Source organism: Emys orbicularis, chromosome 7 (assembly GCF_028017835.1).
Source record: "Emys orbicularis isolate rEmyOrb1 chromosome 7, rEmyOrb1.hap1, whole genome shotgun sequence".
NCBI classification, from domain to species: Eukaryota; Metazoa; Chordata; order Testudines; family Emydidae; genus Emys; species Emys orbicularis.
Window position 1 is genome coordinate 100745488 of NC_088689.1, and position 20676 is coordinate 100766163.

A 20676-nucleotide genomic window follows, 5' to 3' on the forward strand; every position below is an offset into this window, starting at 1 on the left:
ATGGTCTCTAAAATGCTGTGCGCTGTTCCTGTGCATTGATCATTCCTGGGCCTGGACAAATCTAAACCCTCCTGTAAGGAGAGAGGTGCAGGAACAGGCACATGTGAACTAAATGCCTCTTGGATCCCCCAACCCAGCTCAAACTTTCCCCTCTCTAGCTTGTCCCATCAGCTTCCTTCTCCCCCACCCCCAACTTCAAGTGTCTGACATACACGCTCTTTCCATGCAGCCACTCCCATTTCCCCTTCTCCTGCCCAGATATGCCCACTCAGCTCTGTGCCCAGCTGGGCCCTGGGTGTTAACTCTGATCAAGGCTTTTTTGTTGTTGTTTTTGCTCCCGGAGTTGTGTTGATAAACTGCCAGCCAGTGCAGTCCTACATTAACAAGCCAAGCCTTGAGGATTGTACTTCACTTTAGGAGGAGAGGGGTCAGTTGGAGCAGAACTGGGACTCAGGACTCCTGGGGTTCCATTCTTAGGAGTGGGGTCCAGTGGCTTAGAGAAGAGTTGGGACTGCAGCATTCTTTGCTGAAATGTGTGACCTAGGGGCAATTAGGGAAGCAAGACACCTGCGATCCAGGGTAGGAGAAGTGATAAGTACCCTAGCACTCCAAACACAGTTGCCATACACAGCTGGATGCTTCTCAACAGTGCCCCAAATTCCAGTGGCCAACAGCAGTGTGGGAACATAAGAACTGCAAAACCAGATCAGCCCAGTGAGTCCACTGGGCCCAGAGTCCAGTCTCCCCTCAGTGCTTCCTGCTTCAGAGGAAGATTCAAGTAACCCTGGGGTCCTGCTCGCAGGGCACACTCCCCCCCACTGAACACCTGTTGGCGTTCTGCTCCTATTCATCCCCCTCATACATTCTTGCCACCTGCTTGATTAGCCCCTGAAATCCTTTCTGAACCTTTGGCCTGTAATGGAATAATGTGGCCATGAGTTCCACTGACTAACTTTGTGTTTTCACTATGTGCTGCTCAGTGGGGCGGAGGAAAATTCATAGGGAGACTCCCTTCCTTTTCCCTTTGTGTTCCAATAGCTGCTGTCTGTCCTGTGGATTAATAAAAGGGTGCGCCCCCCTGGGTTGAGCTAGGATGCCCTGTTGTGCTGGGTGCTGCACAAACCATAACTGAGATCAGGGTCCCTATGGTACTAGGTGCTTCAGATACAAAGTGAGAGACAGTCCCTACTAGGAAGGGCCTACATGCTGCCCACAGCAGTGTGGGCGTTACTCTAAAGCAATCCCAGGGACGCAGCAGGTGCCTGAGTTGCCATTGGGCCCTGATGCGAAGGACTTCCTGCTCAAGGCAAACACAATGCAGAGCCCTGGAGCTGTTGAGCAAACTGCTGGGCGGGCTGAGAGGAAGTGAAGGGGGGGGGGGGGGCACGTAAGGGAAACGCCTTGGGCTAGAGCAACGGGCTGGAGTGATTTGACAGCAGGCACGCTGGGGAGGGATACAGAGCCCAGGCTGGATCCCTATCGGTGCTAGTTGAGCTAACCGCTCCTGGAGCTTCGGAGAGAGCCCACACCTGGAACGGTAAGGGGCTGGCTGCATGGTGGTGGCTGGGGGTGGAAGGTTCCACTTTACAGTGCCTTGGCAGGTCCCACTCCATCTGTCCCCCCACACGAGTTTGCCACGTGCCCTTATGCACAATCCTCCACTGAAGTGGAAGAAGGGACCCCATTTTGGGTGGGGGTTGGGGACCGGCTGCATGGAGGTGTGATCTAGCTAGACACATGGCACTTCCTACCCAGCCATGGGAGAATTCCTCGTGGGTAGCTGAAAGGATGTGGGGGGGCTGCCCCTGGGGCCAGGCCTCACTCTTTGGGTGCCTGGCTCTCTACTCTACTTCTGGGGCTCCTGGCATTTACCCACCTGCTGATTTGTATCAGCCCTTGTGGCCTTCAGCTATGAGCTAGGGATCAGGGGTAAACTGTGACTGTGTATCAACCTGGGGGATGGAGGGTCAGGATCCCTGGGTTCTGTTGCCAGCTCTTGTTGGGGAGTGAGAAGTAATGAGTTGGGAAGGATTGGTGGTGTGTGTCCCCCCCCATGGTCAGCAATGGGCCCAGGAGTCCTGATTCTCAGTCCTCCCTGCTCTAACCCACTAGACCCCACTTCTCTCCCAGTGTTGGGGATAGAACCCATGAGTGCTGACCCTAGTGCTCTGGCCTGATCAGCTGTTTGCAGGACAGACTCCCCGGAGCCCACCTGGCACCACCTCACTCCTGCCAGGACTGGGATTCCTTGGCTCCCATCTAGCCTGGGATCCTGTGCCCTGCAGCCCCCGAGCACAACACTGGGCCAGCCTAGTGCTGCTGTATGGGAGCAGTGGTCCAGCTATTTCTGCCTCCTGCCTCCCCCCCTATGCTTTGGGGGAAGGCAAATCCTCTCCCTCCGTGTAATGGGCAGGGCTGAACCGTGGGGTCGTTCTCACCCCTTCATCCCCTTGTACCACCCCAGTGCTACTGACCCACTGACATACAGAGAGAAAAAGGGACAAGCCTCCTCCCCACCCTTGTTACACTGACCATTGAAGTTGGGGATGGAACCCAGGAGTCCTGACTGCCAGCCCCCCTGGTCTAACCCCCTAGACCCTGCTCCCCTTCCAGAGGTGTGCACAAAACTCCCGTATCCTGTCTCCCTTCTGACCCTTGCGCTGCACTCGTTCCAGGGCTCGCCATGGCTGGGCTGAAGACAGCTAGCGGGGATTACATTGATTCCTCCTGGGAGCTGAGCGTGGCTGTGGAGGAGCTGGGGCCTGAGGCCGAGCCCCTCACCCTGCGAGTCACCGGAGATGTGCACATTGGGGGCGTCATGCTGCAGATTGTGGATAAGATCAGTAAGTATGGGGTCCCCCTGCTGCTGTGGGTTACATGGAGGGGTGTCCTCTCCCATTAAATCCCCTCCCCACTTTACACACTTCTCCCCACAACGGGTGAGCCCCTGCATGGATGTCCCTTTAAATCTCCCTGCCGCACTTCCCCCTCCAGTAGCCACCAACTTCCTGCTGTGGGATTCCCAGCATCACCCATCTTAGCATCAGAGAGGGGGGTTCCCCAACCCTCTACCCTAGGGCACCTCAAATTCCCACTCCCACCAGCCCAGAGCTGGGAATGGAACTCAGGACTCCTGACTCCCAGCCCCCTGCTCTAACCACTAGACCCCAATCCCTGCTGTTCCTGCCAGTCTCTCACATGATGCAGGCTGAGTCATGGCCCTGATGCAGGGAAGTAACTCCGAATCACCCAGTTCCACCCTCAGTTCCTGTCTCTCCCCTCCTACTCTGTGCAGGATCAGGGTCTGGCTGGGGCACTGCCTCCCCGATTACCCCAGAATTGCCCTCTGTGTCAGGAAGACAAGCACCTGCCATCTGTGGGCATGGGGGTTACCCAGGGGGTGGGCCAACCCTGGAACGCCTGGCTGGGCTCTAGTCTGCCCAGTTGTCTGTCCTTTAGGTGTTAGTGATCCATCCATCCGTCCCCCTCCATCCATCCGTCTGTCTCCACGTGTCTCCCTCTCCTGTACTCCCCTACAGTGTCTGCCCCCTGCCCCCATCTCCCCACTCCCCTAGGTACCAGCGAGGGAGGGGCCTGAGGCCTGGTGGGAGGGGGGCCCAGGGACCAATCCAACAGGAAGTGACTCCTTATCTGCCCAGGACACAAGGTGGGCCTGTGCCATGTCTTCCTGTGGCCAGTCTATGTGGTATGGGGACCTTCCCCTGGCAGTGCCTGATAGCAGCTGTAGCTGCTGCTGCTGGAGACTGAGGCCCATACCCTGGATGGAGGCTGATAAGGGGCCAGCTAGCCAGAGACTATGGCTATAAATAGCCTTCAGGGCTTGGGATTCTGTTCCTGGCTCTGGGAGGTGGGGGGGGGTTTAGTGGGTTAGAGAAGGGTGGGCTGCGAATCAGGACACCTGCGTTCTTTTCCAACTCCAGGAGGGGAATGGGGCCTAGTGGTTAGCGTGGGGAAGCCAGGACCCTGCCCCAGTAACCATGGCTCTGGTTTAGACGTCTGTAGTTGTATTGTGTGTGGCTTGCACAGTTCAGCTCCTGGGGTTGCAGCATCCTCTTTATACTGGGAGCTACCTATTGCGTCCCACCCTGAGGTGGCACTGGCTGCATCTCAGCGCTGGGCGAGGGGTCCCTGTATAAACAGCCCCCATGCCCCACGCCAGAGGTGGCTGCATCTCAGCACCAGACAAGGGGTCCCTGTGCAAACTACTGTGCTTTGCCCCCAGAGGTGAAGCAGAACTGGTCAGACCACGCTCTCTGGTGGGAGCAGAAGAAACTCTGGCTGCTCAAGACCAACTGGACCGTGGATAAGTACGGGCTGCAGGCAGACGCTCGTCTCCGGTACACACCTCAGCACAAGCCTGTGCGGCTGCAGCTGCCCAACCGGCGGATGATCCGTGTCCACGCCAGCTTCTCTGAGCCTGTCTTCCGTGCTGTGGCTGGCATCTGCCGGGTGCTGAGTGAGTGCCCAGGAGGGGGTGGGGCATAGATGGGCCCAGGGTGGAGAAGGATGCAGGGGTTAGACATTGAGGGTGAGCATCAGGGAGGGGCAGGAGTTTTGGAGGAGGGAAGGGCAAAGGTGCAGGGGGGTAGGGGTTGTGGAGGTGCGGGCGAGGGCAGTGCTTAAAGAAGTCTAGAAAAAGTGCATGGGGAGTCGTGACATCACATCTACCTAGCTCCTGGGGCTCTTCCCCCCGTCTGCCCCTTCCCAGGTGGGGAGTACGAGCATAGACAGGCCAGTGTCTGGGGTGAGGAGGTGACCCAGGGAGCGGTAAGGGGAGGAGCAGGGTACTCTGGGAGGAGCAGGGGTCGGGGAGGTGTGCAGGGGGAGAGGAGTGCAGGGGGGTACAAGGCGGTGAGGGGAGGGGTTGGGAGTGAGGAAAAGTAGGGAGAAAAGCCTGGGTGGGCACGGGGGGGAGGAGGAATGGGACTTTTGGGAGAGGGGGCAGGGGCCCAGACAGATGGAATGAGGGGGAGCTGGGGGAAGGCCCCTTTACTGGGGAGCTCCCTCTCCCCCCAGGTATCCGGCATGCCGAGGAGCTTTCACTGCTGCGGGCGCCTGAGGAGAAGAACAAAAAGAAGCGGAAGGGGCCGGCGCTGGGGACAGAGGATGAGTTTGACCTAAGCGGGGTGGTGCTGCCAGCCAGTGAGTACGGACGAGGGGGGTGGGCAGGGGCGTGTGAGTGCGCTCTCCTGCAAGTGCTGGGGTGAGCGTGCATGCTAGTGCACTAGTGTGAGTGCCTGTGAGAGTGCCCTCGTGTGCTTGTGCCAGAGGGTACATGCACTAGTGAGCACGAGCACTGGTGTGAGAGGCTTCCCTGCCGTGTGTGCCCCCAGCGGCGTGCGTCTGCCTGGGCGCCGCTAACCCGCCTTGTGCACAGAGCAGAAGCCCTCCCTTTTCCCACAGGTGCGGAGCAGCAGCCGTTCCGGGGGATGCCGGCCCATTTCTCGGATAGCCCCGCCACTGAGGCCTGTTACCGGATGCTGTCAGTGAGCTGGACTGGCCTGACCCCCGAGCACGTGCTGAAGATGCCTCGGCCCAGCAACCTCGTGGAGAAGGCCCAGATCAACAGCCGGTGAGAGGAGCTGCAGGTTGGGATTGAGGGGCACTGGGAGAACTGACAGGAAGGGGGCAGAGAGCTGCTTCTGCTGGCCCTGTGCCTGGGGGCAGCACCACAGCTGGGTCCCGTCCTGGATTTCCAGGGCGCTCTGTAACCCCAGTCTTTATACCGTCACCTCTAACGGCGCCCGGGCGTGCCGGGCTATGGAGTTAGGATGAGCCCGCGACTCCAGCACGCCTAGGTGGGGCCCTGGGCTCCAGCCCCCCATGTCTCTCTGTATCTCCCCAGCGGTTTCTCTGCGTTCAGTTCCCTGCAGCGACCCAGTGCAGCCTGTTCAGAGCAAGCCTGCGTTTTCTAGTCCCCTGGGATCCAGCATCATGGGGTCCTGAGCTCAACACAGAAAGCCAGGCTCAGCCCGGAGTCCATGCTGGCAGCCACCTGCCCCGTTCCCTAGGCTCCTGCCAGGCTTCCCTGTCTTCTGTCCGTGATCTCACTCCTAGACCAGGGTGGAGTGTTACCCTTAGTATCCAAGAGTGAACCCTCCCTCCCCCACTGCCTGCACGAGCCCCATCACTGCTGAGCCCTTGGGGGGGCACCCCACGCTGGTCAGACCTTCCGTCCTTACAGCGACAGGGCGCGGGGAGAGCTGACCCTGACTTGCCTTATGAGTGCTACATGGGCAGCCCAGTTCCTAGCCCAGGCCTGACTGGCAGAGCTTCCCACAACTGCTGCTGGGGGATGCAGCTTCTCCCACGTGGGAGAGCTCGGCTGGTGGAAGCACTCTCTAGCTACGGCGGCCAAAGCCCTTCCATGCTGGGATCAGGGCATCTGCACGAGGGCTCACGCTGTGTGGGGACACTGCCCTCTCCCTCCCACCCCAGCCCACAGAGCTCTGCCGGGCTAAGTGTGGGCCAGGCTAGAGCCGCCTCCTGTCCCCTGATCTCCAGCTGCCTGGTGCTGGGGTCACACATGTTCAGCCTCCCTTGGCTGGCCAGCGGGGGTCCCGGTATCGCTCCAGGGTTCCCTGCCTAGGGACAGTTCTTGATGGTACATTCTTCCCCCACCCCCAAGCTAGAGAGACCCACAGCCATCCCGTCTCCCCTGCCCTAGATGGGAAGGTAACCCCTTCCCGCCCAGTGGGTGGCAATCCCAAGTGGGTGGGGAAACTGAGTCATGCCTGTTCTTACAAATATGACAATTCCCATGTTCCCCTCCAGGTGGCTGAGCTCCTCGCGGTCACTGATGCAGCAGGACGTGCTGGAGAACGAGCAGCTCTGGCTGCGGTTCAAATATTACAACTTCTTTGACCTGGAGCCCAAGGTAGGACCTCCCTGTGCCTCCTCCCCCCGGGCTCTCCTGTCCATCCTTCACTCCCCAAACACAGCCAGCCTGTCCTGGTTACTTCATGCGGGAGCCGAAGGGGGGACCCCCAACCCCTACCACACTCCATTGCCTCTCCCCAGACTCTCCCTTCCCCCCTCAAACCTACCCTGACTTTTTGGATCTGGAGCCCAGGACCCCTTCTCCCCCCTCCCCAACTCTCCTCCAGACCCCTGTTCCACCCCCTTCCCTGCTACTCCCCCTTAATTTCCCCCATTTATCCCTAACCCCTGCCCACCTTTCCTGTCCCCCATGCTGCAGTACGATGCGGTGCGCATCACCCAGCTGTATGAGCAGGCGCGCTGGGCCGTGCTGCTGGAGGAGACCGAAAGCACCGAGGAGGAGATGATGGTCTTCGCTGCCCTGCAGGTACTGGAACTCCGCCCACCCCCAGACCCCCCTTCCCCTTCCTCCCCCAGCTAGGCCGGGATCCACCTCCCGCTGCTGGGCTGGGATCCAGCCCCACCTACCAGGGATCCCCCCCAACAGTCAGGCTGGGATCCATCCCCTTCCCCCCTCACATGAAGCACCCGCAGATAGCCAGGATCCATCCCTTCCCCCGCCATGGAACACCCCTGCCTACCCCACAGTCAGGCTGGGATCTATCTTCCCCAGAGCTCGTCCAGTGGGGCCAGGACTAACCATCTCTGGAGCCCTCCCATCCAGCTGGGCTGGGATCCATCTGTCCCCCAAGCACTCCCACCTAGTGGGGATCTTGCCCCTCCCTCCTACGGGGCACCCCTACCCAATATATTTCCACACCCCACCCCCAGCTGGGCTGGGGTCTGTCTTCCCCAGAGCTCACCGAGTGGGGCCAGGGCTAACTACCCCTGGAGCTCTCCCACCCGGGTGAACAAGGATCCATTCCTTCAGGTCAAGCCAGTGGGTCAATCCCATGTGGGGGCTATCTGGGTGGGTGGGGTGAAGATCTCCCTCTCCCTTCTCCCCAACTAACCTGCCTCCCCCTGCCCTCCAGTATCACATCAACAAGCTCTCCCTGAGTGCTGACCCCACAGAGCCAGCTGGGGAGCAAGGCATGGATGACCTGGACTCAGCCCTGTCCAACCTCCAGGTCAAGCTGGAGGGGGGGACATCAACCTCGGACATGCTGGTAAGGGGGGCGTGGGGGCGTGAAGGGCACCAGCAGAGCTGGGGGGGGGGGGGGGGGGGCTAGGTTGGAATATCATGAGGTTGCAGGATTGAGGGGCATTGGGGGGCTGGGCTGGAGTAGCAGCAGGTGACTGTGTCTTGGTCTCCTGGCAGGAAAATCTCACCACCATCCCTGAGCTGAAGGATTATCTCCGGATATTCAGGTGAGCCCCAGACTCTCTCATCCTCACTATGGGGGCAGGGGCTGGAAGTCAGGATTCCTGGGTTCTACCCCTGCTCTGGGAGCAACGTGGGGTCTAGTGCTCAGTTCCAATAACATGCCTGACCCCATACCCCAAGCTGTCCTCTTGCACCTGCCCCATGTCACAGCTCAGGGTCCAAGGGGGACTGTGTGTGTCTCCCATACCTGGGGGGTGCCCAACTGTGCCCCTTCCACCTTGGCACTGACGCCCTCCTCCATAGGCCCCGCAAGCTGACGCTCAAGGGCTACAAGCAGCACTGGGTAGTGTTCAAAGAGACCTCCATCTCCTACTACAAGAGCCGTGAGGAAGCGCTGGGTGAGCCCGTGCAGCAGCTCAATCTCAAGGGTGAGTACGGCATCCCTTCCCCCGGCATGTCTTCTCCCCCACACCCTCCCAATCAGACTGATGGGCTCATCCAACCCGCTGTGTCCCAGCTCGCACAAAGCCTGCTGCTTCAGAGAACTGAGCGTAAGCCTTCCCTCAACACTGAGCTCCCCATACCAGGCAATGCTGGGCGGGATTCCCCCCATGTATATTCCACCTGCAGCACGAGGGTCTCTTGCCATCAGCACCCAGGGTGCAAGGGAATCCCTTTCCCTAGAGAAACGTCAAATCCTCTCTATTCCAACCTCCTGGGCCCTTTGCACTCCAGTAGCAGGGAGTTCCACTGTTAACTGAAAGGAAAAGGATGGGATTTTCTTTTCTGGCCCCTGCCATTCGCAGCCAGCCAGTGGTCTCTGGCATCAACTAACAGCCAGATCTAATCTCCCTAAAGCTGTGGCCTCCCTAAAACTCCTGTAGCAAGTAGTTCCATAGGTCAACACAGAGGCAAGAGATTGTCCCCCAGCCCCATGGGATTTTGAGGTGTTTTTGCAGCCACAATAAAGCATTTTAATCACCAGATACGCTGCATTCCACTCCCCCCACCCCCAATTTCAGGCTGTGAGGTGGTACCGGATGTCAACATCTCAGGCCAAAAGTTCTGCATCAGACTGCTGGTGCCATCTCCGGAGGGGATGAGCGAGGTGTACCTGCGCTGTGAGGATGTAAGTTGGGGGGCAGCAGTGGGATTGGACTGTGGGGTGGGTGGGTGCCATGGGATTATACCCTAGGGAGTCGCATTGGAGGATGCATTTGGGATGTACCATGTAGGAAGAGGGTTGTGGGGAGTGAGAGGGCAGTGGGATTACACCATAAAGGGAGGGCTGTGGTGGGGCTATACTGGGGGAAGGGGCTGTGAATTGGTGGGTGAATGGGATTATCCTCTAGAAAGGGGCTGCAGGCTCTGTACTGCTGGGGTCTGGCTACTGAGATGCATTGCAGCGGTGGTCTCAGCTGGGGGTCTTTAGTGCCTCCCCCTCCTTTAACCCCCTCCCCCCCACCCCTCCGCAGGAGCAGCAGTATGCCCACTGGATGGCAGGGTGCCGGCTGGCAGCCAAGGGCCGGACCATGGCAGACAGCACGTATCAGTCTGAGGTGCAGAACATCCTGTCCTTCCTGCAGCTGCAGAGAGCCAGTCCTGACGCGCCCGCGGCCCCTGATGCCGAGGCCATGGGCACCCAGTGGCTGGTATCCCCCCGCTACCAGAAGAAATTCAAGCCGAAACAGGTAGGTGGGGGTTGGGGCAGCAACCCCAACTGAGCTCCCTGCCCCACTCCCTGAAGCACAGCACCCCCTGGCCCCAGGATGGAGTCAACACTGACTGCAAGAGGAGACACCCCCTATGGAGCCCCACCTCTAGCACAGCTCCCCCTAGTGCTGCATTTGGGTAATGGGGACGGCACTGACTGCGAGGGCAGAACCCCCTCTGCTGAGCCCCCCACCCTGCCCTGCTCCCTGCAGCACAGCGCCCCCTTCCGCTGCACTTGGGTAATCGGGCCAGCAATGACTGTGAGGGGAGCACCCCCCCACCATCCTCCCGGGAGGTCTCCCATCCAAGCAGTGATCAGGCCTGGAACACAGTGAAACACTGACTCATGTCTCCTGCCCACAGTTAACCCCGCGCATCCTGGAAGCCCATCAGAACGTGGCCCAGCTCTCACTCACCGAGGCCAAGATGAGGTTTATCCAGGCCTGGCAGTCGCTGCCTGATTTCGGCATCTCCTACTTTGTGGTCAGGTGAGGCACCCCTCCCCACAGAGCCAAGGGTAGAACCCAGGAGTCCTGACTCCCTCCCCTCCCCCCCGCTCTAACAACTGGACCCTTCACTCCCCTACAGAGCCAGGGATAGAACCCAGAAGTCCTGACGCCACGTCCTTCCATTCCATCCCCAACCCACTCAACCTCACTCCTCTCCCCACTGAGCTAGGGATAGAAACCAGGAGTCCTGACCCCCAGCCTCTTCTGCTCTAATCCATAGACTGCCGCTCCCCACCCCCAAACTGCAATACAACCCAGGAGTCCTGATGCCCAGCCCTTTCACTTCACCCCCAACCCACTCACTCCTCTCCCCACTGAGCTAGGGATAGAAACCAGGAGTCCTGACCCCCAGCCCCTCCTGCTCTAATCCATAGACTGCCGCCCCCCACCCCCAAACTGCAATACAACCCAGGAGTCCTGACGCCCAGCCCCTCCTGCTCTAATCCATAGACTGCCGCCCCTCACCCCCAAACTGCAATACAACCCAGGAGTCCTGACCCCCAGCCCCTCCTGCTCTAATCCATAGACTGCCGCCCCTCACCCCCAAACTGCAATACAACCCAGGAGTCCTGACCCCCAGCCCCTCCTGCTCTAATCCATAGACTGCCGCCCCTCACCCCCCAAACTCCAATACAACCCAGGAGTCCTGACCCCCAGCCCCTCCATGCTCCGCAGGTTCAAGGGCAGTAGGAAGGATGAGATCCTGGGCATCGCCAATAATCGTCTGATCCGAATCGACCTGGCTGTGGGAGATGTGGTGAAGACCTGGCGGTACAGCAACATGCGCCAGTGGAATGTCAACTGGGACATCCGTCAGGTCAGTGCAGGGAAGGGGGTGCGGGGCCTATAAGGAGCATGCCAAGCCATCATGGAATCTGGCACAGGGAGAGCGGGTGTAGGGGAATGCCCTAGGAGACAATTGTATTGGGTCGTCTTCTCCTCTCCAGTGCCCGTGCAGGGTGGAGGTTGGGCTCCAGGACTCCTGGAGTCTCTTGCCTGGCTCTGGGAGGCAAGTGGGTCTACAAAATCACAGAAATGTAGGGCTGGGACCTTGAGAGGTCACCAAGTCCTGCCCACTGCGCTGAGGCAAGACCAATAAACCTCCACCATCCCTGACAAGTGTTTGTCGAACCTGTTCTTAAAACTTCCAGTGATGGGGATTCCACAACCTCCCTTGGAAGCCTGTCGCAGAGCTTAACTGCCCTTAGTCAGAAAGTTTTTTCCTAATGTCTGACCTGAGTCTCCCTTGCTGCAGATTAAGGATGACTTCTTATCCTGCCTTCAGGGACCATGGAGAACAATTAATCACCATTCTCTTTGTAGTAGCCTTTAGCATATTGGAAGACTATTAGCAGGTCCCCTCGGTCTTCTTTTCTCATAACTAAACAAGCCCAGTGTTTTTAAGCTTTCCTCCTAGGTCAGGGTTTCTAAACCTTTTATCATTTTCGTAGCTCTGCTCTGGACTCTCTCCAGTTTGTTCCCATCTTTCCTAAAGTGTGCTGCCAAGAACCGGGCACAGTACTGCAGCTGAGGCCTCCCCAGTGCCAAGTAGAGAAGGACAATTTCCCATATCTTACATGCAACACTCTTGCGACACCCCAGAATATTAGCCATTTCTGCAGCTGCTGACTCACTTTCAATGTGTGATCCATTGTAATCCTCGCATCCTATTCAGCAATATTGCTACATAGTCAGTTCTTTCTCATTTTGTAATTGTGCATTTGATTTTTCCCCCCTGAAGAGTAGTGTTTTGCACTTGCCTTTATTGAATTTCATCTTATTGATTTCAGACCAATTCTCTAACTTGTTAAGGTGATTTTTAATTCTAAGCCTGTACTCCAAAGTACTTGCAACCCCTCCCAGCTTGGTGTCATCTGCAAATTTTATAAGTATAGTCTCCACTCCATTATCCAAGTCATTAATGAAAATATTGAATATTACTGGAGCCAGGACTGACCCCTGTAGGGCCCCACTAGATACACCCTCCCATTTCAACCGGGAAACATTAACTACTCTGAGTACAGTCTTTCAACCAGTTGTGCACCCACCTTATAGTAATTTCATTTAGACCACATTTCCCTAGTTTGCTTATTAGAGTGTCATGTGGGACTATGTCAAAAGCTTTACTAAAATAAAGATAGACCATGTCTGCTGCTTCCCCCACATCTACTAGGCTAGTAGTCCTGTCCACGAAGGAAATTAAGTGAGTTTGGCATGATTTGTTCTTGACAAATCCATGCTGGCTATTCCTTCTAACCCTATTATCTTGTAACCGATTCTAATATAAGAACTGCCCTACTGGGTCAAACCATAGTCTATCTTGCCCAGTAACCTGGGCAACAGTGGCCCATATCAGAGCTTCAGCCAGAGTGTAGAGAACAGGAGAGGCACGGAGTGATCCACCCCTATCTTCCATTCTTGGCTAGTGGTGATCAGAGGTTTAGGGTCACCCCAAGCATAAGGTTACGTCCCTGGCCATGTTGGCGAATAGTCATCAATGGACCTATCCACCACTAACTTATCCAGTTCTTTTTGGATCCCAGTTATACTTTTGCCCATCACAACATCCCATGGCAATGAGTTCCACAGGTTAGTTGTGCATTGTGTGAAAAAGTACTTCCTCTTGTTTGTATTAAATCTGCTGCCTATTAACTTCATCTGGCGACCCCTGGTTTTTGTATTGTGGGAAAAGGTAAGTAACACTTTCCTATTCACTTTTTCCATGCCATTCATGATTTTATAGACCTTTATCTCACACACACCCTTAGTTGTCTCTTTTCTAAGCTGAGCAGCCCTAATCTTTAGTCTTTCCTTGTATGGAAGCTATTCCATACCCTTAATCATCCCGTTAGACTGGTGAGCCATGACTTCTCTTCACAAAAGCTATGTTGATTCTTCCCCAATAAAGTGTGTTTATCTCTTTGTCTGATAATTGTGTTTTTTACTGTAGTTTCTACCAATTTGCCTGGTATTGAAGTTAGGTTTACTGGCCTGTAATTGGCAGGATTGTCTCTGGAGTCTTTTTTAAAATTTGCTATTTCATTAGCTATCTTCTAGTCATCTGCTACAGAGGCTGATTTCAGCAATAGGTTACAAACTACAGTTCTGCAATTTCATATTTGACTTCCTTCAAACTTTTGGATGAATACCATCTGGTCCTGGTGATTTAATATTGTTTAGTTTTACTAATATGTGCCAAAACCACCTCTATTGACACATCTATGTGGGACAATACTTCCGATTAGTCACCCAAAAAAAATAGCTTGGAGTGTGGGTATCTCCCATCTTCTGCTGCAAAGACCCATACAAAGAATCCATTTAGCTTCTCTGCGATTTGCCTTGTCTTCCCTGAGTGCTTCTTTAACACCTTGGTTGTCTAGTGGCCCCACTGGTTGTCTGACATGCTTCCTGCTTCTGATGTACTTAAGAAAATTCTTAATGTTAGTTTTTGCATCTTTAGCAAGTTACCTTTTAAATTCTTTTTTGGCCTGTTTTATTACACTTGTACATTTTACTTGCCAGAGTTTGTGTGCCTTCTTATTTTCCTCATTAGAATTTGACTTCCACATTTTAAAGGGTGCCTTTTTCTCTCCAATACTCTGTTGCTTAGCCATGTCTCTTTTGGTTTGGGGTATACGTTTAGTCTGAGCCTCTATTATGGTATTTTTAAGTCGTCTCCATGCTGGCTGCAGGAGTACTCCTGTGACTGTTATTTTTAATTTCCGTCTAACATCCTCATTCTTGTATAGTTTCCCTTTTTAAAGTTAAATGTAACCATGGTGGGGTAAGGTTTTTTTGGTATTTCCCCCCCTACAAAGATGCTAAATTTAATTACATTATGGTCACTGTTACCGAGCAGTTCAGCCATGGTTACTTCTGGGACCACGTCCTGTACTCCACTTAGGACTAAATCAAGAATTGCCTCTCCCCTTGTGGGTTACAAGACTAGGTGCACCAGGAAGCAGCCATTTACGGGGGGGGTCATCTCTGCATCCCCATTCTGAGGTGACATTTACCTAGTCAATATGAGGATAGTTGAAATCACCCATTACTACTGTGATTTCTGGTTTTGTAGCCTCTGAAGCCTCCATTAGCATTTCACAATCACGGTCACTCTCGTGGTCAGTAGTATATTCCTACTGCAATCCTCTTATTATTCAAGCTTGGAATTTCTACCCAGAGAGATTTTACAGTAGTTTGATTCATTTAAGGTTTTCCCTTTTTTTAAAACATGTAGTGCCACCTCACCCCCACCAGCATGACCTACTGTCATTCCTATATATTTCATACCTTGGTATTACCATGTCCCATTGATTTGCCTCATTTCACCAAGTTTCTGTAATGTCTATTATACCAATATCCTCATTTAATGCCAGGCACTCGAGTTCATCCATCTTAGTATTTAGACTTCTAGCATTAGTATGTAAGCCCTTGTACATTTTGTCAATATTTAGTCGCTTGCCTTCATGTGTTATGTTTAAATGAGAGTCATATGTTTGACTGTTTCTTACTAGCTCCTATCTGTACTTTACCAACTTCTTTCCTATCCTCCATCTTAAGATACTGAGTTTGCCCTTGAATAAATTCATCCCTAAGGGATGTCTCTGCTGAGCAATATGCTCCTCCACACCTGTCTGCTTACCCCCAGCTCTTGGTTTAAAAACTCCTCTACAGCCTTTTTAATTTTGCATGCCAGTAGTCTGGTTCCATTTTGGTTAAGGTGGAGTCCATTCTCCCCCGGTACAGGCTACTTCTTCCCCAAAAGGTTCCCCAGTTCCTAACAACACTAAAAGGTGGGAGCCAGGACTCCTGTGTTCTTTTCCTCAACCAGCCCCTCACTACCGTACTCTCTCCCAGGTGGCGATTGAATTTGATGAGCACATCAATGTGGCATTCAGCAGCGTGTCGGCCGGGTGCAATATCGTGCACGAGTACATCGGGGGGTACATCTTCCTGTCCACCCGCTCCACCGACAAGGGCCGGGGCCTCGATGAGGAGCTTTTCTACAAGCTGACAGGGGGCCACGAGGCCCTGTGAGCACTCAGCACTGCTCCCATCTCCTGCTGGGTACCAGGGGGCAACAGGGAGGGGGGAGAGCTGGGGCCAACATTGGCCCCACCTACAGGGAGGGAGCAGCCATCTGTACAATGGACCCCTCACCCACCCATCACAACCACCTACCCTCCTATCCCCAACACACCCACCCTCCTCCCCATACAGAACTTAACCAGCCCACCAATCCCTACACACACATGCCCAAGCCCCTCCCCCATGCACCAAAACCCCAGCCTCCATGTTTCCATACACACCCAGCTAACCAACCCAACCACCCCAACACCTACCCCCCCTCAAATTCCCTACACACCATGCCCCAACACCACCCCTCAATGGCCTACACAACCCCAGCCCAAGCCACCCCTTAATCCACCCATCCCTTCTTGTGCCCCCTGCCACCCCAGCACTCCTGCATGTGCTCTATGGAAAGGGGAGTACAGGTCCCCAGCCAGCACCCCCTACCCCAGCAGTGTGTGTGTGTTTGGGGGGGAGGCGGGGAGTGCGGCAAATCCAGCAGAGAGATGGTTAAAGAGGCTGCAGCAGATGGAACAATAGGGATGTTATTTTACACTGCTCTCTCCTGCCCTGATTCTCCTCCATGTCATGGCCCTGGAGCCGGCTTGGCCCTGTGGGGGTCACTTGAGAGGTAGCAGACGCCCTGAAAGAGAGAAGAAGGATACAGAAAGGTGTTGGCAGCAGCTGGCTTTCCTGCACCCACCTGCCCTCGCTAACCATGCCAGGGAATGACAGGACCCTCCACCCCACACCGGCCCATGGGCACTTCTCTGCCACTCCCTGGTAGAGGATCAAAGCCACGGCTACTTGGATTCTGCCACGAGTTGCCAGCCAGGCATGTCGGCTGGGACTGCAAACACAGAGTAATAAACCAAGCTCTCACTATGTTGGGCAGGTCTGTGACTCTGTGGAAGGGTGGGAATTGCTCCCCGGACTCCAGGGTTCTATCCCCAATGTGGGAAGGGGAGTGGAAATTAGTGGGTTAGAGCAGGGGGAGTGGGAGTCAGGACTGCTGGGTCCTACTCCCCACTTGCTATATGACTTTGGACAAGTCCCTTCCTCTCTTTCTAGTGGGTGGGGCTCATGGGGTGATGGAGAGGTCAGAGACTGTCCTACCCACAGTGCCAAGCCCCCCCCCCCCCCGAGAAGGTAGGAGGCAGGGTGGGGGAGACTCTTACTGTCAGGCCGGAGCTGCAGGACTCTCTGGAAGTACTGGGGAGGCAGGAGGCCTTCAGCATCACCCGGTGTGAGGATGACACCATTAGCTGAGCGATAGAACTTGATCCCATCTGCAGGGGGAAGCAACACACAGGGTCATGGGAACCAGGACACCTGGGTTCTATCCTCCACTCAGGGCGGGGACTGGGGTTGAGTGGTTAGAGGAGGGGGCTGGGAGCCAGGACTCCTGGGTTCTGCTGCTGAGAAGATAGGTGCCTCAGTTGGAAGGGTTCCTCAGTTGGAAGGGTTAAGGAAACTTCTTGGTTTCCACCAGAGACTCTCCCCCCCACCCCCACCCCAATCCCCTTACTCACCTGCCAGCGCCTGGAGCCCATTGATCACTATAGCCACATCACAGTCCTGCCTCATCCCTGTGGATCAATAGTCAAAGAGGTGGTCAAAAGCGGGCTATGGGGAGCAACTCCTAGACCCACCCACATCCCCCCAGCTGACTGGGCTTTGTACACAGAACCACCAGTGTCCCTCGGGATCATAGCCCCTCCATCCCCAAAGAAAGCTCCCCACTACTGCACCAGGGACAGGGGGGCAGGACTCCTGGGTTCTCTCCCCAGTACAACGTGCACACTCACCGCTGAGGACATGTCCATCCCCGGGCAGCCCAGGTGCTAGGTGGATATGGTTGCGCCCCATGCGGGAAAGGCCCCCCTGGCAGATGGCCGGCCAGTGCCGCAGGTAAGTGCCATGGGCCATGGTCTGGGGTAGGGCTGTGGGCTCCAGCAGTGGGATCAGCTCTAGCTCTGACACCTGCTAGTGAGGGATTGGAGGGATATCACAATGGTGCTTCTGGCCTAGAGTCCCTTTTTGTGCTCCCCTTAGCCCCCATTCTCTTGCCCCTTCTTATGTCCAAGGTGCCCCTGCCCCCCATCTCCTGAAGCAAGGATCCTGTCCTTCCCCCTGACTCCTCATCCTGGGAGAATGAGGATCCTGCTCTGACCCATCCCGCGCGCTCTGGGACCCCAGGTTGTAGGATTCCCACTGCCCACTCCACTCAATCCCCCCCACGCTTCCCCAGAAGAGGGGTCCCTCTCTGCTACCCACCACCCCTCCCCCAGCACCTGCAGTGAGTGCCCCTGGTTGGCGCGGATCTGCAAGCGCCCGTCACTAGGGTGGGGGCGCAGGGCAAAGCGGCGCTTCTCGTTAGTCTCCACGACGTGTCGCACATCGGCCACAGAGACACCCCCAAAGCGAGGCAGGCTCAGCAGGGCAGCCACGTCTACGAACCCATCTAGGGAGGGGAGACAGATAAGACCAGCTAGGCAGAGACCTGCCCCCTCCACGCACTCTGATGGGCTAGGCCGAAACCTGGTCCTTCCCCACACCCCAATGGGCTAGGCCGAGACCTGCTGCCCCCCCCCTTGTCCTCTCCCACCCCCACGATGGGCTAGGCTGAGACCTGTCCCATCCCCACACCCCGAGGGGCTAGGCAGAGATCTGCCCCCCTTGCTTGCCCTGTCCCCATCCCCATACCCCAACCCCCCCGCCCCACTCATCCTATCACATCCTCCCTGTCCCCACAATCAGCGAGGGTGAGACCTGCCCTCCACATGCCCTACCTCATCCTTCCTCCTTGCACAACACCCCCACACCTACACCATTGTTCCCCCAACCAGCGAGGGTGAGATCTGCCCCTCCTTGCATGCCCTACCCCATTCCCGCACAACTGGCTAGGCCAAGATCTAAACCCCCTTTGCACCCCCAATCAGTGCGGCCGAGACTGACACCCCCTTGCAGCTCCTACTCATCCCTCCAACCTTCACTGGTAAGGCCTAGACCTAACCTGTCCTCACATGCTCTAACACATCCCTCCCCTGATCTGATCTACCCCATCTCCTGCCCCAACTATGCCAAGGTCCATCTAACCCCATCATCTCCCTCTGCAATCCACTGGGGGTGGTTGAGGGAAAAGACCAGCTTGGCCTCCACAAGATGCCCTACCCCTTCCCACCCCTTCAGGCTCTCCTCCCACCCAACCCAGGGCACTAAGGGGCTGAAGAACCCAGGTGTGCTGGGGCAGTGCCCATCCATGGGCCCTCCAGCAGAGGGCAGGCCAGTTCATGTCAGCACACCCCTGTCCCCAATAACCTGCGGGGGCACACAGCCTCTGGAGCAGGGGCCTGGGCTGTTTAGTGAAATGCGTCTGTGGATCGCAGGCCCAGCCCTAGTCTCCTTCTCTATGTTCTCTCTCCCACCACCTCCCTGGGCACAGGGAGCACATGCACCAATACCAAGTGTCCCCCCTGATGACCCTCTGAACTTTCAGGCCCCAGGGGCAGGTAGGAGAGCCAGGGTCAGCCGCAGGCCAGGGATCCCATGTCAGCTATGGGGGGTTGTACCTAAGCAGAGGGTCCCCTGTCTCAGCCCTTTCTGCTGGGGTTCAGTAGCTCTCTCTCCATAGGAGAGGTGCTGTCCTGAAGCCTGCCTGCAGGGCCAGGGGGAGCAGATGCATGGAAGTATGAGTGCACTTACCAGCACCCATCTCCAGCCCCAGCTGGGCTGCTCCATGACGCAAAACATAGGACAAGGCTTTGGACAGACGGACATCCGGGTTCTGAAAGAGATGGGGGACAGAGAATGGAGGGAGTGGTGGTGGGGGCTCATCCCAGAGGGAACCCCACATAACCCCTCCCCCCCAGCAGCCTCAGTAGAAAGGGCTGAATGAGCCATTGGGAGCTAGGACTCCTGGGTTCTATTTCCAACTCTGTTAGAGGAGAGGGGTCTAATGGTTTAGAGTAAGGGGTCTGGGAGCCAGGACTCCTGGGTTCTATTCCCAACTCACTCCTAGAGAGGGGTTCCTGTCATCTCTTGCTGCCCCCACCCAACCAAGCCTGAACTGGAGGGGGAACCCCTGCAAGAAGTCTGGCCATGGAGACAGGTGTCACCAGCTCAGCCATGGGAGAAGACTGGCTGGGGTTTAGAGTCAGGGGCAGGGGAGATTGTGACTGGCTCTAACCTGGTTCTGCTGCCTCTTTCGACTCCCAGACTTCCAGCTCCCTCTCCCAGGAGCCCTAGGAAGAGGCTGCTGAGATTCTGCCCCCCCTGGATCCATACTAGTCGTTCCCACCCTGCTCCTGCGCTCTGTACAGCCTCAGCTTCCCTAGAATGCCCCCAGGCAGTTACCCTGTTCCCAGAACCCCCTCCCCACCAATCCCACTCTCCTGCCCCCTCCCCCACCAATCCCACTCTCCTGCCCACCAATCCCACTCTCCTGCCCCTTCCCCCAGAGCCTCCTCCCCACCAATCCCACTCCCCAGCTCTCTCGCTCCCCTCCTCCTCTTTCTCAGCGCCCCTTGCCTGGGGGCAGTTACCCAATCCCAGACCAGACTGCCAGTGTCCCAGCAATCACAGCTGCAAACTGAACTCAACGGCTCCAGCCCCACCCACCAGGCATCATGGGCAAGTACGTGACCTGGAGGCCCAGCTTGGGGGCCGCAAAGGCCTCTGGGGGTTGTAGTCTTTCAGGTAGGACTGGCCAGCCGAGGGAGCCCATCTAGCCCGGTATTCCAGCTCCTGCATGCGCCAGCGGCACTTGCCGCGAGCGGGGGGAGGCTCCCCCTACTGGGCAAATGTGGAATAATCGGGGGGGGCGGGCGGGGGTTCCTGGAAGCATGGTTCATCTTCCATCCCTGCCTATGACTGTCTGTCTAGCCCCAGGCCCACCTATCTGAGCCAAACAGGGCATGTGGGGTAATAGCTCTTATTAGACCAACTTCCCTTGCTGAAATAGACAAGCTTTCACAGGGCTCTTCTTCAGGTCACTCTCCCCATCTGCCTGCCTGTCTGTCTATCCCCATACCCACCCATCCATCCCCCTCCACCACTGTCTCTCTGTCCATCCCCTTTTCCTCTCTACTCTGGGCTGGGTCTGGGACCCTGCAGCAGGCCCAGCAGTGCTGCCTGGCCACACACGGTGGCGCCCCA

The 20676-nt window shown here is 56.3% G+C and overlaps 2 protein-coding genes across 2 annotated transcripts; one reads left to right on the forward strand and one right to left on the reverse strand.

The window, feature by feature from the left end:
* Nucleotides 1-1464: 1464 nt before the first annotated feature.
* On the forward strand, nt 1465-16402 carry FERMT3 (FERM domain containing kindlin 3). The gene is made up of 15 exons (XM_065408589.1): nt 1465-1537; nt 2676-2843; nt 4244-4477; nt 5038-5163; nt 5425-5593; nt 6796-6898; nt 7220-7327; nt 7935-8069; nt 8222-8271; nt 8531-8655; nt 9250-9356; nt 9703-9918; nt 10304-10428; nt 11125-11266; nt 15307-16402. The coding sequence occupies exons 2-15, from the start codon at nt 2684-2686 to the stop codon at nt 15484-15486; spliced, it is 1980 nt and encodes a 659-aa protein (XP_065264661.1). The 5' UTR covers nt 1465-1537; nt 2676-2683; the 3' UTR covers nt 15487-16402.
* TRPT1 (tRNA phosphotransferase 1) lies at nt 16080-19804 on the reverse strand. The gene is made up of 7 exons (XM_065407499.1): nt 19709-19804; nt 19225-19306; nt 17814-17983; nt 17328-17505; nt 17052-17108; nt 16698-16808; nt 16080-16162 (listed from the first exon to the last, which is right to left on the reverse strand). Exons 1-7 carry the CDS (start codon nt 19802-19804, stop codon nt 16140-16142), a joined length of 717 nt encoding a protein of 238 aa, XP_065263571.1. The 3' UTR covers nt 16080-16139.
* Nucleotides 19805-20676: the final 872 nt, after the last annotated feature.

Coding starts and splice junctions, on each gene's coding strand:
- FERMT3 (XM_065408589.1), top strand. CDS start 2,684: ATGGCTGGGCTGAAGACAGCTAGCGGGGATTACATTGATTCCTCCTGG. Junction 4,478..5,037: donor TGGCATCTGCCGGGTGCTGA/GTGAGTGCCCAG, acceptor CTCTCCCCCCAG/GTATCCGGCATGCCGAGGAG. Junction 10,429..11,124: donor ATCTCCTACTTTGTGGTCAG/GTGAGGCACCCC, acceptor CATGCTCCGCAG/GTTCAAGGGCAGTAGGAAGG.
- TRPT1 (XM_065407499.1), bottom strand. CDS start 19,804: ATGGATCCAGGGGGGGCAGAATCTCAGCAGCCTCTTCCTAGGGCTCCT. Junction 17,984..19,224: donor GGGGCTGGAGATGGGTGCTG/GTAAGTGCACTC, acceptor TCCCCTCCCTAG/ATGGGTTCGTAGACGTGGCT. Junction 17,506..17,813: donor ACCAGGGGCACTCACTGCAG/GTGCTGGGGGAG, acceptor ATCCCTCACTAG/CAGGTGTCAGAGCTAGAGCT.